Source organism: Gossypium hirsutum, chromosome A07, assembly GCF_007990345.1.
Source record: "Gossypium hirsutum isolate 1008001.06 chromosome A07, Gossypium_hirsutum_v2.1, whole genome shotgun sequence".
Lineage (NCBI taxonomy): Eukaryota > Viridiplantae > Streptophyta > Magnoliopsida > Malvales > Malvaceae > Gossypium > Gossypium hirsutum.
In genome coordinates, this window is record NC_053430.1 from 22,611,264 (window position 1) to 22,627,268 (window position 16,005).

The 16,005-nt window shown below is 31.8% G+C and overlaps 1 protein-coding gene across 1 annotated transcript; it reads left to right on the plus strand.

The window, feature by feature from the left end:
- The first annotated feature begins 8,628 nt into the window (after positions 1 to 8,628).
- LOC121232219 (elongation factor 1-alpha) lies at positions 8,629 to 11,171 on the plus strand. Its single transcript, XM_041117778.1, has 3 exons — positions 8,629 to 8,853; positions 9,382 to 9,852; positions 9,930 to 11,171. Exons 2-3 carry the CDS (start codon positions 9,391 to 9,393, stop codon positions 10,809 to 10,811), a joined length of 1,344 nt encoding a protein of 447 aa, XP_040973712.1. The 5' UTR covers positions 8,629 to 8,853; positions 9,382 to 9,390; the 3' UTR covers positions 10,812 to 11,171.
- Positions 11,172 to 16,005: the final 4,834 nt, after the last annotated feature.

Below are 16,005 nucleotides of genomic sequence, written 5' to 3' on the forward strand. Positions count from 1 at the left end.
ATGAATTTTTAGTGATGCCCTTCGGATTAACAAATGCTCCAGCAGTGTTTATGGATCTAATGAACCATATTTTTCAACTGTATCTTGATCGATTCGTGGTTGTTTTCATTGATGATATTCTGATTTATTCAAAATCAGAAGTTGAACATGAACAACACTTACGAATTGTGTTGCAAGTGTTGCGAGAGAAATAGTTGTTTGGAAAATTCAGAAAATGTGAATTTTGGTTAACCGAAGTAGTGTTCTTAGGACACATGATATTAGTGGATGGAATTCGAGTAGTACCGGAAAAGATTGAAGCAATCGTTCAGTGAAAAGCACCAAAGAATGTGTTAGAAGTTTGTAGTTTTATGGGTTTGGCCGGGTATTATCAAAGACTTATGAATGGCTTCTCGAAGATAGCAACGCCAATGACAAACTCCTCCAGAAAAATATATAGTTTGTTTGGAACGAGAAGTGCCAAGAGAGCTTTGATAAGTTAAAGCAGTTGTTGACAGAAGCACTGGTTTTAACTCTACCCGAGTCAGGAAGGGAATTCGTGGTGTATAGCGATGCTTCACTAAGTGGTTTGGTTTGTGTCCTAATGCAAGAAGGAAAAGTAATTGTGTATATGTCTCAGCAGTTGAAGACTCATAAACGTAATTATCTAACGCATGATTTAGAGTTAGTTGCAGTAGTTTTTGCTTTCAAGATTTTGAGACATTATCTATATGGTGAGAAATTTCATATATACACGGATCATAAAATTCTTAAATATATCCTAACCCAAAAGGAGTTAAATTTAAGGAAACGACGTTAGATCTAACTTTTGAAAGATTATGATTGTGTTATAGATTACCATCCAGGTAAAGCCAATATTGTAGCAGATGCGTTAAACAGAAAAGCAGTAGCTGGCTTACGGGAAATGTTCGCTCGACTCAATGTTAATGATTATGGCAGTCTCGAATTGAGAATCAAGCCTGTATTATCATATTAGAGAAGCACAGTTGTTGGATCGTAAATTGTCAGAGAAAAGAAAAATGGTTTAAGATGAATCAATTAAAGATTTTAGCATTGATGATTGGGGTTGTTTACGATTCAGTAATCAAGTATGTGTCCCTAATATTTTGTAATTAAAAGAAATAATTTTACGGGAGGCACACAATAGTCTTTTTCCTCTACACCCAAGTGGAACGAAAATCTATCGAGACCTTCGAGAGTTGTATTGGTAGCTAGGCATGAAAAGAGGAATAGTGGAATTTGTGGCTAAATACCTAACTTGTCAAAAGATTAGGGCGGAACATCAAGTCCCCACAGGTTTGTTACAATCTATTTTTATTCCTCAATGGAAATGAAAGCGTATAACAATAGATTTTGTCACCAGGTTACCCCTAACTTCAACCAAGAAAAATGTCATACGGGTGATAGTTGATCGTTTCACAAAGTTGGCTCATTTTATTGCGATCCGGATGGATTGGTCTCTACAAAAGCTAGTTGAAGTCTATATTCAAGAAATTGTCAGATTACACGGCATACCTATGTCAAATATATCTGATCAGGATCCCCGATTCACTTCACAATTTTAGAAGCAATTATATGAATTACTTGGTACTAGGCTAAATTTTAGCACAGCTTTTCACCCTTAGACGAATGAACAATCTGAACGTGTTATTCAGATTCTAGAAGATATGCTTCGAGCCTAGTGATTGAATTTGAATCTTGTTGGGAACGTTATTTACTTTTGGCCTAGTTTGTGTATAATAATAGTTTTCAATCAAACATTCAAATTACTCCTTACGAAATGTTGTATACCTGTATGTTGTTCTGAATTAAGCGAGAAGAAAGTGATTGGGATAGAGTTGATTCAAGAAACAGAAAGTATGGTTAAAGTGATCAGAGACAGCTTGAAAGCGGCTTCCGACAGGCAAAAATCGTACACAGATTTGAAACGCCGAGACATTGAATTCTTAGTGGATGATAAAGTATTTTTAAGAGTATCTCCATGGAAAAAAGGTTTTGCGTTTCGGGAGAAAATGGAAAGTAAGGCCTTGCTTTATAGGTCCGTATGAGGTCACTGAGAGAGTTGGACCTGTTGCTTATTGATTAGCACTACCAGTAGAGCTACAGAAAATTCATGATGTTTTCCATGTGTCGATGCTTAGAAGATATTGGTCGGATCCATCTCATATTTTATCACCAGAAGAAATTGAATTACAGCCTAATTTAACATATGAAGAGGAACATATCGAAATCTTGGCTCGTGAGGTAAAAGAATTATGTAACAAATGTGTTCCATTAGTCAAAGTCCTTTGGCGTAGTCATAATGTCGAAGAAGGAACGTGAGATTCGGAAGAAACAATGAGGTCACTATACCCTGGCCTCTTTTTAGGTAAATTTTGGGACAAAATTTCTTAAGGGGGAGAGATTGTAACGCTTCATAAGTAAGGGATGTCGTGAATTATACTTTCGGGACCCCGCTTTAGCAAATTGGGCTAAAAAATATTATTATTATATTTTTTAGAGTTACTTTAAAAGTGAATTAAATGTTAATTAAATAAATTTTATTAAAAGGGGCTAAATAAAATAAGGGACAAAAGTAGGAATTACTACTAAATTTTAATATAAAACTTATAAAAGGGACTTATTAAGTAAATAAGCCATGTTATGTGTATATATATATTAGATAGTGGATGGTTTCAATCTATAGTGGATGGTTTCAATCTCCTTTATTAGTATTATAAGATTATAATATATTAGAAAAGAAATAAAGTTAAGAAAATAATAATAAGAAGAAGAAATAAAAGATATAGTAGGTGAAAAGGAGATAGGGGAGAGAGTAAAAATCATTGTTTTTCTTGGCTACTGAAAAATTGAAGAAGCATAGGGGGAAAGAGTCATTCGGCCATGGAGAGAAATGCATGAGTAAAATTTGTGAGTGAAATTGTAATAGCCTAATTTTTAGTGGTATCGGAAATAGAGATTTGAGATCACTAAATCCAATGGGTGAGTTGAAAATTTAATAAATTAATAGCTATGAGTCAAATGTGAATATAAAAGCATTTTTGAATTAGTGAATTTGGTGATTTAAAAGAATTAATTAGGTAAATTGGGTTGAGAATGAGGTATCGAGACCTTGACTTCATAAATCGAGCCATAAATATTTTTAAAAATATTTATGGAGTGTTGGTGAGGTAGTAATAAAATTTAGTCAGAAAATTTTGACGTTTGGGTGGTTAATTAAATAAAAAGAACTAAATTGAAAAGGGTGTAAAAGTTGCTAAAAGGATTAAATAGCTCAATTGTCAAATGAGGAAGAACCTAAAGTGAAGATAAGCCCAAAAGAGATATTTTGGGCGGCAATAGCTGAGAAAAATCAGGAAATGGGTGAAATAAGGGCAAAATTGGAAAATTGACAAAATTGGCTAAATAAAAATGGGACTAAATTGGAATATCTAGAATTCTCTTCATTTCTCTTCATATTCATCAGCTGAAAAATAGAAATTGAGGAGGGTTCAAGCTGGTTTTCATACTCTAGCTTCATGTAAGTTTAATTCTTGCTTTCTCCTTGACATTTTTATGTTTTTGGACTTTTACAATTGGGTCCAACTTACTATTTCATTAGTTTTTGATTCCATGTCTAATTTTTGAAGTTGTTATGGATGAGTGCTGGAAGTATATGATGATTTGGCATGGAATTAGAGATTTAAATTGTTTATATTCTGATTTTATTGAAAGAATTGAATAGAAAGTGAATGTTTGGGACCTAATTGTAAAAGAGTTTGAAGTTAGAGTTTTATGTGGAAATTCTGAATTTCAATAGTTATGAAATAACTTATAATGTCTAGAAAAAAGTATTAATTGAGAAAATTATCTTAATTGAGGGGTTAATTGAGTAAGGACTGAATTGTATGAATTGTGAAATTTGGGGTAAAATGGAAATCAACATTTTGCACTAAAACTGTTTTGGGCAGCAGCAGTAGTTTAACTTTGAAAAATCACCAAAAATTGTAGAAATCTAATTAGAGGATGAATAAAATATGAAATTAAAGCTTATTGAGTCTAGTTTCTTATAAAAGAAATTATGTAAGCAATGGAATTGTAAATCATGAGATACAATAACTTTTGTGAGACAAGGTTAGAATGATTTCGGGTTCCCCTATTCTGAATTTGGAAAATCATCAAAAATTGGATAAAGATAATTAGAGGCTTAAATTTATATGTTTAGAATCCTGAATGAGTCTATTTTCAATATAAACAAACGAGGATATCATTCAAATCTTGTACGAGAAGATAATTAATTTTTAGTGAAAAAGGGTCGGAACTGTTAGACAGCAGAACAGGGGAGACTTCAATGAATAAACTGTATTAATTGGCCCAACCAAAAATTATGAAATTTTTATGGTAAGAAGACATATGAGTCTAGTTTCTGGGAAAATTTATGGATCTTAATTTGGAGTTCTGTAGCTCAAGATAAAAATAATTTAGTGACTATGACATAGATGGACAGCTTGAATATTCACATAAGTAGATAGTGAAAATTATGGATAATGTTACCTACAAGTGTGTTATTTATACTAAGGATGTGGATGGAGAGGAGGAGGAGGAAAATATACAAAAATATATGAATGAATCGTGTATAAATTGATCACATACCCGATTATAATCGATAAGTGTTGGATTAGAAATGATATAATGTTTTATTTGGTATATTAATTATGAAATTATGATTATCGTTATAATACAAAAATTGAACTTGTGAGCTTATATGGCTAAATTTTAATGATTATTTGTTAATTTTATGAATTTCATGATGTGTTATTTCATATGTATTGATGCATGAAAATTGAATAAATGATCAAATTGAGCATTTCAATTCAGTGACAAGATGAATTGAAGGAAAAGACCATGGTTGGACCATGGCAACAAGTGATAAGTGATAGCTTCGACTACACTTATCTGATCAAGGAAAAGTGAAAGTGATAAGTGATAGCTTCGGCTACACTTATCTGATCAATAACAAATGACAAGTGAAAAGTGGTAGCTTCAGCTACCTGATCAGTGAAAAGTGGTAGCTTCTGCTAACTGATCAGTGAAAAGTGGTAGTTCCGGCTACCTGATCAGTGAAAAGTGGTAGCTCCAGCTACCTGATCAGTGAAAAATGGTAGCTCCGGCTACCTGATCAGTGAATAGTGGTAGCTTCAGCTACAAGTGACAAGTGATTTCCGTATAAGACCATATCTGGGATATGACATCGGTGTGATATATGCTACTGTATAAGACCATATCTGGGATATGACATCAGTGAGATATGTGATTCGTGTAAGACCATAGCTGGGCTATGGCATCGATATATGAATATGTGTAAGACCATAGCTGGGCTATGGCATTATTATGTGAAGATGTGTAAGACCATAGTTGAACTATGGCATCGAGAAAACGAAGTACTCAATTTCGTAAGACGTTCACTAATTTGACAAAGTTTGGTCAGTGTTACATGGAATTATGTAATACAAGGAAGAACTTGGTTGATAAATAAATTCATTTGTGATTATATAATTGTTCATCTTGAATGTACTGTCCATATGTATTGATAATTCAAATGTTTTAATGAATAAAATTCCGATATGGAATAAATTGAACACGAGACAAATAATTATGAAATTGAACTCGAAATTCATGAAAATGACGGTTATTGATATATGGAGACATGAGACATTGATATATGAATATGGAAAATGTTTGATAAATGTGTTTATTCATAATTATAGAATTATATACCTTATGTGTACTATTTGTATAAAGATGATATTTCAAATACTTTGGTTATTTAAGCTTAAATACGAAATAGTCTGAAATCAAGATAAGTTGTTATGAAAATATATTTAGATTACAGAGATATGGCTGATATATGTTGTATGATTACATAACGTGAAATTGTGTATATATATGAGAAATTAAACAAGAATTAAGCCCATACACGTTTCTTGTTATTTATATGAAGTGTACGACTGACAAGGGTGATGAAGTTATAAACAGAGAGTTACACGGGTTGAAAACACGAGCGTGTGACTCTCCAAAGTGTGAAAATTTTCTAAGTATTGCAAAAGTTTCATATGTTTATGGTTTGGTCCCGAACCACCCTGAATGTATGTTTTGGGCCCCGTAGGCCCATATAAGGGACGTTAAACATATGTATGAAAGTTTTTAATTTAGAAAAAACTTTATGGCTGATTTTTTTACATGATTGATCATATTAAGTTTGGTAATGCCTCGTACCCTATTCTAGGCTCGGAATACGGGTAGGGAATGTTACAGAAATTTGATGATTTTTGCAAGAAATTCATGTTTTTGAAGATATAATGCTATGAATTAGTTTACCCATGTTGAAATTTTGAGAGTGAATGGAAATTTTGAGAGTTGCCACGGATGAGAAATTCAAAGGTTTGATGTTATTTTGTTGAATCCTAAATGTCTTTAAGGTGATGATTAGAATATAAATTTTGTAGACCAAGTTGGTTATATTGTGTGGTAATTTTATTGGTAATAATTTCTAGGGATTTAAATGTAATAAATTCAAAGTGACATAGTTTAAATGGTTAATTTTTGTAAAGATAGTGGATTGTTTTGGGTGGATTATATTTAGTTGGAATTCTTTTAAGTTAAATATAGATGTTAATGATTGAATGTTGTTAAATTCTATGTTTAGTATTGAGGATCAAATTGAACAAGTGATTAAATGTTGGGACAATTTTATAATAAATAGTAGAATGATGTGAATGTATAAATGTAATTATTGAATTGATGGAATAGCTTTAGTTGAATGAAATTATGAACTTTGGTTAAGGAATGGATCAATTAGACATGAATCGTGGAAAAACAAAAGTAACGAAGTAGCTAGCGGCTTCACTATTACGACTATTTTGTTAAGGTAAGTTCGTGGACTCGAACTTAATTTTACTTCTAATTATTATTTAATTTAAGTAATGCTAAATTACTCATGACACAAAATGTATACATATTATTGAATAAATGATGAAATTGTAGGAGTAAACAATTGTATAAATGTCAATATGTTCGACTAGGGTTGGACACAATCTTCATTAACTTGTCTGAATAGTGCTAGGCACACAATTGTCGGTTAATTCGACTAGCACTGAGTGCAAATATTGTTGGTTTATCCAACTAGAGCTGGGCTCAAAATTACAATCGTCAGTCAATCTGACTAGCACTGGGTGCAAATATTGTTGGTTTATCCAACTAGAGCTAGGCTCAAATTATTACCGTCAGATAATCTGACTAGCACTTGACACAACTTTCTCTGTGGTTTACTGCTAGGCATCGGGTGCCACATCGTTAACTGTTATCATGATAAAGTTACTTGAATTATCGAGAGAATCCTAATAAGACAAAAACTTTCCTCATGACCAAGTTTGCCACAAAGAAAGTAAAAAATTGTGAGCTTTCCATACTCAAATCTCGCATAAACCTGCCTCCCATTTAGCAACACAAACTTTTTCTTACACTTTAGTGGTTTTCTAATATCAAGTCAAATTCTAACTCGCGTTATTCCTTTATACCCCAATGAAACAACTTTCACATCATACTTAAGGAACACCCCAATAAAATTACCTACTGCTCACACTTTAGCAATTTTCGAATATCAAGTCGAACTCTAACTCGCATTATTCCTTTATACCCCAATGAAACAACTTTCACATCATACTCAAGGAACACCCCAATAAAATTACCTAGCTGTTTTGCCACCATCTCGGGCATGAACCCATCTGGTAGATCATGGATTAGAACCCAAAAATCTACAGTAAACAGTGGCACAACCATTGGTTCGTCCCCATCTTTTAACTGGTGCATAATGAGAAGATGAGAATTGAAATTCCATGGTCCTTCAGCCTTAATTATCTTTACATCCACCGTATGATATAATCGAAAAAGATACCTTCTTTCATTCTTATTAGAAATTGAAATACCCTCGATCGAATGCCAAATGTTTGCCAAAGTCGTTTGCATTGACTGAAAATTAACCACACTTAACGTTAGAAAAGAGCCCACAAAACAATTATCAAAAGAGACCACTAAATCTGGTTTCTCCGTACCCAACTGCAACACCTCATCCTTCTCATCCCATGGGATAGATCGGCCATGTTCTCTTCCACATCCACCATCCTTTAACAATGGTGGACATAGAGAGCAATGAAACTAGAAAAAAGAAAAAAAAGAAAAACGTGCTATAAAGCAAAGAAAAGCATGCTACAAAGTAAAGAATAAATTATTTCATAGTTGATAAATATTTTATATTTGAAATACTTATATTATTGTGAAATAATTAATCGGCCAGCTACCCGGGCCCTTAACAATTATTTAAACTATTACAATTTATAGATAAGTAATATCTTATTATAAAACATTTTAATTATTTTATATTACATGAAATAGATAAAATTAATTGTATAATCATTTCAAAAAATAATTGTATATTTTTAAATAATAATTACTCTAATTAAGAGAAATAATTAATTAATTATAATTAAATAATTAAATGGGTAAATAGTGACGCAAAAAAGTTAATTAATAAATTTAAGTAAAATACAAATGACAGCGTTTCGCCAGTAGTTTCGATAGTGTCCACGAAGTTCCCAGAGAACCCATGGCTTTAACTGTAGTCAATCAAACCAAATACAAGGACAATTTCGTAAAACTGCCTTAATTGAATCTCCTTGTGTAACCCTAACCCTAGCTCTTGTTGCTTTTTCTCAATATATATAGCAGGCAGAGCCCTTGCCGCTTGCCCCAATTCTTCATTTTCATTTTATTGTTCCTTCCTTCGCCGTCTACTGCACTTGTGACATCGATTTCAAGGCGAGTAGTCTCATCTCATTATCCTTTCTTTTCTTCTATTATTTTTTATCTAAGGCGATGATTTGAAGCTTTGTTTATATATATGGATTCATCTTGCATTGAGATTTATGATTTGTGTGTTGATTTTAATCTGTATTTTTGAGGTTCGATTTTTTTCTCTTTCAATGTTGATTTCGCGATAGATCTTGTTTTTATTGGATCGAATCTAAGATAATAAGGTGATCGGAAATTATTTTGGTGTTTGTGTTTACTTCGCTTTTTCGGAATGATACTGTTTGCCTTGGGCAAACAACTTGTCTTCTCAAATGCTCGTTTTATTATTGCTCAACATAAGCTTGGTTGAGACCACGTCTTTCTTCATCTCTGAGTTATGAATTTTAATCAGCCTAGCTCTGGGTTTAGAGATTTTCTTTCTAGCAGCTTTTAAAATATTTACATTTATGATCCATGTGAAATTTCATATGTACTTTTCTTTTAGTATTTTGATTTTAACTGTTCCCCTCTTTTTGTTCTTGTGGTTTTGCACAGTGAATCAGAATGGGTAAGGAAAAGAGTCACATTAACATTGTGGTCATTGGCCACGTCGATTCCGGAAAATCGACCACCACTGGCCACCTGATCTACAAGCTTGGTGGTATTGACAAGCGTGTGATTGAAAGGTTTGAGAAAGAAGCTGCGGAGATGAACAAGAGGTCATTCAAGTATGCTTGGGTGCTTGACAAGCTCAAGGCTGAACGTGAGCGTGGTATCACCATTGATATTGCCTTGTGGAAATTTGAGACGACCAAATACTACTGCACTGTGATTGATGCGCCTGGACACCGTGACTTTATCAAGAACATGATTACTGGTACCTCGCAGGCTGATTGTGCTGTTTTGATTATTGATTCCACCACTGGTGGTTTTGAGGCTGGTATCTCCAAGGATGGTCAGACTCGTGAGCATGCTTTGCTTGCTTTTACCCTTGGTGTCAAGCAAATGATTTGCTGTTGCAACAAGGTAAAAATCATTATCTGTTTACATTTGTGTTATTGGGAGACTTTGATGCTAATTTTTTATTTTTTTTTTCTGTATAGATGGATGCCACTACCCCTAAATATTCGAAGGCTAGGTATGATGAAATCGTGAAGGAAGTCTCTTCCTACTTGAAGAAGGTTGGATACAACCCTGACAAGATTCCATTTGTTCCCATTTCTGGTTTTGAGGGTGATAACATGATTGAGAGGTCTACCAACTTGGACTGGTACAAGGGCCCTACACTTCTTGAGGCTCTTGACCAGATCAATGAGCCCAAGAGGCCTTCAGACAAGCCTCTCCGTCTACCACTTCAGGATGTGTACAAGATTGGTGGTATTGGAACTGTCCCAGTTGGTCGTGTTGAAACTGGTGTCTTGAAGCCTGGTATGGTTGTGACCTTTGGTCCTACTGGTCTGACCACTGAAGTTAAGTCTGTTGAGATGCACCATGAAGCTCTTACGGAGGCGCTTCCTGGTGATAATGTTGGGTTCAATGTTAAGAATGTCGCTGTTAAGGATCTCAAGCGTGGTTATGTTGCATCCAACTCCAAGGATGATCCTGCTAAGGAGGCTGCAAACTTCACTTCTCAGGTCATCATCATGAACCATCCTGGACAAATTGGAAACGGATATGCCCCAGTCCTCGACTGCCACACCTCACACATTGCTGTTAAGTTTGCTGAACTTTTGACCAAGATTGACAGGCGATCTGGTAAGGAGCTTGAGAAGGAACCCAAGTTCTTGAAGAATGGTGATGCTGGTATGATTAAGATGATTCCCACCAAGCCCATGGTTGTGGAGACCTTCTCCGAGTACCCACCCTTGGGTCGTTTTGCTGTGAGGGACATGCGTCAGACCGTGGCTGTTGGTGTTATCAAGAATGTTGAGAAGAAGGACCCAACCGGTGCCAAGGTCACCAAGTCTGCTGCTAAGAAGAAGTGAACCGTGCTGGCTAAACCTAATGAAGTTTCCGCAGATGGAGTATTTTATTATGATAATAATAGTTTGATAGACTTTATCATTTATGATATAGTTGGTCTTTTGCTTGGTTTTGCATGTTATAGTGTGGTGCCATTGTTGTCTGGTAACTGTTCTCAGTATTGGGTGCTTGACAGACGGTGGCATAGCTATGGCAGGTGGTCTCTAGCGTTATCTGGTTTTGTTTAATTTACTACTGTATCTTGTCATTGTCAAGAGGGTGCCCCCTTTGGTTTTCCAAGGTGGCTCGAAACTTTTATGATTTTCGTTGAAGCTGCGGAATTATTTATTATGAAATCATGCTGTATTTTTTGCGTTTTGGTAGATTTCAGTCTCTAATCATATCATTTTCTTAATTTGCTTTCATAAATTAATTATTTGCAAATTTATTAAATAAACTTATTGGATAGCATTAAAATAATGTCATCAATAATCCTAAGCAAGCTCTGGTCAGACACCTAAATACGGATGCATTTTTTCCTCTTCAAATATCGTATGATCAAAATGTACAATCCACCATTTAATTTATCCAAAAAAAATTAAATTAAAAGATCATACCTACTGATATAATTGATACAGGCAATAATGTTTACTTGAGTTGATCGTAAATTATGTTGTTTTCTTTACTATCATATCAATGCATTCGTTATTGAAACCCTTATGCAATCAGTTTTTCCAATTAATAAAGCACCAAATTGAAGTCATTAATTTAACAATTGAATCAATTTGATATTTCTATCATCATACTATCTTTATTAATTGAACAATTGAATTATTTTTATAAACTAAATATTTAGATATTTTTAATATACTCAAAATTCGAAATGTATTATCTATGTGAATGAAATATGAAATATAAAAGTTAGATTGTTAAAATATTAATCATACAACAAATTATAGAAATATATAAAAACCATTTTAGTTTTACATAAGTACAGTTGAAGTATTGTGACTTTGATATCGTTATTTTTAACCCTTGACACCCATAAATTTTGAATTTCATACTTTTTATTAAATAATATGTCCAAAATCCATTATCCAATCATTTCGTGATCATCAAAAGTATAAAATGAACTCAACTGCAGTAGGTATCCAGGTATTTACAAAAGTAACAACAATGGGCATCGACTTTAAGGGTCTGTTTGTTTCATTAAAAATAGTTTTTTAAAAATGATTTTTGAAAAATGCTTTACTTTTTTGGAAAAGTTAATATTTTCTGGTGTTCGGATGAATCTGTATAAAATATTTTTTTATTGTTTGATAGATTTCTTAAAAATATTTCATAAAAGTCGTTTTCAATAAAACAAACATACATTTGAGATTTTGTTATCTTTTCATTATTTAATTGAGTTTAATTTATCTCTATAAATTTATATTTTATGTTGATTTTGCATATATAAAAAATATTTTGTTAAATTCAGGTTCATTACAACCTCATTTTTTAGTTATATGACTACCAAGTGAGTATTTTTATTTTAAAATGTGACATCAACAAAATTGACAAAAAAATTTATAACAATGTCAACAATTGGACTTAATTTTCAAATCTGAAAAGTAGAGGACTAAATTTTTGAAAATAAAAGTACAAAGACTAAATTGCAAATTTATGAAGAGTACATAAACTTATTACATATTTTAACCTTTATACTACAAAACATTTATTATTAATATATTTATAATTGTAATAAATATTTATTATTAAAATATTAATATTGAAATTTTTAATAATATGTGAATAATATTATTTAAAATTATTATTTTTAAAATTTATTATTAAACTAAAATTAAAATATTAAATAATTTATCAAAATAATAAATTATATTAATAATTTATTATATGTCTAAATATAAATAATTAAATATGTATGTTTAATAATACTGAAAAATATAATATTTTATATTAATATTTTTAATATTTTTTTAAAAAAATAAATTTTATTATTAACATAATAATATTAAGCTTGATTTAAATTAATTTTTATATAAAAATAAAATTACCTATAGAGGAACTCTTTTTCGGAGAATGGCTTACACTTTTTAAAAGTTGTCAGTCAATTTATAAAAAAAATGGTTTTTTTTACGTTGACCTAAAAGTTATTTTTTGTTGACCAAACTAATTTTTGTAAAACAGATAAAAGAAAATATAAAAAATATTTCTGTAAAACATTCTACATATAAACAAACGGACCCTAAGTTAAATGCCACACTCCTCCCGATAAATTGTAACGATTTATTTGGAAAGCAATGTAAAAAATCATACAAAATTCAATTTTTTCTCTCAAAATATTGTCACCTGTGATCGTATTGCGAAAATATGCAATACGTGTAAAAGGTTCAGAAACTCAATTAATTTAGTCTTCATTTTTTATAATACATAAAATAGTAGATGTGATTAGTTTTGTCGCCAATGTTAGGTTATTATTATGTTTATGAAACATTGAAAGTAAAATTTTAAATTGTGTTGTTGGGAGATTATTATTTTTGTAGTTGTTAAATATGTTTTACATATGGCTAATCCTCATTAATTTTATCTGAATTATTGTTATTAAGAATTGTTAAAATTATTAAAATTATTTTTATTATTATTAATGTTATATTTGTTGAATATGTTCTATGTATGGTATACGAAAGTTGTGTCATTATATACGATTATCATTGTAATAAGTTAGCGATCAAGGTTATTGGAATCATATTATTATTATTAAGAATTGTCTAAATTGTTAAGAGTTTTTTTTTTTAATATTTGGAATATACTATTTGACAACTTCAAAATGACGAATAAATTTTTAGCATTAATCCATTGAAATGGAAATATGTATTTGATTGATATTGAAATCATATTTCAGTCAAATACAATTTTCAACATAACTATTAAGAAAAATGTTTTTCTAGACAACATAAAAAGAAAAATCTTGAGAAAATCCTGATTAATAATACTAAGTGCACCAGAAATGGTGTAATACAAGCCCCTTAAGCTCTTGAATTGTCCAAGGGTTCCCAAACCCTTTACAATTCCAACATAGGATCCTCGTGATACACCGGGGGTTGCTCTCCAGCCACTGCTGCTTTGGGAGCGAGCAAACCACTCCCCAAAGATCTAGAAACCACACCATCCATTTGAGTAATTTTAGTTTTCTTAGTAGTGGATTTTCGACCAACCATAATTTTATTAAAGTTAAATGATTAAAATGAATGTATAATAAAATTGTCTAACCCTAAAAACGATTTATAATGATAATGCCCTTTTTTGCAAATATTTTATTTTCAAAGTTCAAAATGAAAATTTATGAAAGTTTGATGACCAATTATATAATTCACCCATAAAAAAGAGGTTTAATTTATTTGAATTTTTAACTTAATTTAGAAAAAAAAATCAGGTATAGGTCGTTTTTTCTCAGTGCAATTTGCAAATTGAACTCTAATGCAAAAAGGCAAACATTTAGCTTGCCATTATCAAGTTAAACAAAGATTATGTATAGGTGGATCGGTGTAGAATTACGATTCACATCATATTTTTAAGAATTTACATAAATTTAAAATCACTCGATTAATTATATAATACACTGAAATGCTCTTTCTAGAAAATGTAAAATAAGTACAACTTCTTTTTTCTTTGGAATAAGAGTAAATTATACTATTAGTTACTAAATTTTGGGTAAGTTTTTGTTTTGGCTAATTAACTAAAAAAGTTACAATTTAGTTATTAAATTATTTGAAAGTTTTCATTTAAGTCATTAAACTGTTCAAAAATTTTTATTTAAATCATTTAGCTGTTAAGTGTTTTCTTTGAAGCTCAGCTAATGAACTCAAGTGACAATTCGACGATCAATATGTTAGATCAATACTCATCGATGAGTAAAAAAATATACCTCAAATCTAAGTCGATTTGACTGTTAACGTCGGAGGTTGGAGAAAAAAACTATTTGAATTTTGATTTGTAAGTTTGTGATGCTCAAATCTGTTTCATGGAAAAATTAAACCATAGAAAAGAAGGAAAAATAGAGTTTTCAATTGGTGCAGACAGTATTAACAGTGAAAATCATATAACACCGATTTTAATAGTTCAATTACTTAAATAAATGTTTTAAAATAATTTAATAATTAAATTGTAATTTTTTTAATTAAGTTACTAATTACTGTCCAAGTTAGCATAAGTGGTTAAGATTCTGACATTTTGTGTGAACCCACTAATTATTATCTTTTGTTGCTTTCAATTTATTAAAATGAGAGATTTAAGACAACCCCATTGGATAAAAATGGTGCACAACCCCAATATTAAAATATTAGAAAATAGAAACTGAAACAAGGGGATGGGTTAAACAAATTACTTGAGGAGAAAATAATTATCTCGGATTTTTGTCAATCTAAAAAGAATAATTACTTCATTAGGTTGAGTTCTCTCTGTAAGCCAAGAGTGCTTTGCCAAAAGAGTCCTAGAGAATGCAGTAACTGCTGCAGCTTGGGATGGAGGAGAGCGGTGTCGCCGTCAGGGAGAAAAACGATGAGATCTCGTTACTGGCAGATGAACTCATCCAATTATCTGTCAAGTGTTCTTTAGTGGTATCAAATGAGAAACGTACTTTGATCTGTTCAATATGGACAAAGAAGGCCTATACTCCGAAAAGTTTTAAAGCACAAATGAAGAGTTTATGGAAGACGAAGAGGAAGTTTGAGATCCAGCTGGTAGGTCAAAATCTTTTTCTAATAGTGTTTGATTTAGAAGATGACTTGGAAGCAATAATGGAAGGGCGACCACGGCTATTTCGTAAATGTCTGGTTTTATTTGATCGGCTAACCAAACCTATGGAGAGAAATCAGATCCGGCTATATTCTTCACCGTTCTAGATTAAGTTGGGTGTGTGTTCACCAGAATTTGTTAAGAAAGATTTGTTACATGCCATCGGGGTCACTTTTGGAGGAGTACTCAGATCTAAAATTGCTGGGGAGTTGTACTGTTTAAAAATAAATCTGGATGTCCAGAAACCACTACGGAGAGGTATCTTTGTTTCAATTGATGATAAGAATATGTCATGGTTATCTTTCAAATATGAGAAATTACCAGTTTTTTGTTTTGGATGTGGAAGAATGGGGCATAGCCTCCATAATTGTGTTAAACTGGACCCTGCAGAAAAGAATAGAATTAGTGTTGATCCACCAT

What these genes read in the sequence shown, in the direction of transcription:
- LOC121232219 (XM_041117778.1), top strand. Translation starts at nt 9,391, where the DNA reads ATGGGTAAGGAAAAGAGTCACATTAACATTGTGGTCATTGGCCACGTC. An exon ending in TGATTTGCTGTTGCAACAAG is followed by an intron (nt 9,853 to 9,929) that starts GTAAAAATCATT and finishes TTTTCTGTATAG; the next exon opens with ATGGATGCCACTACCCCTAA.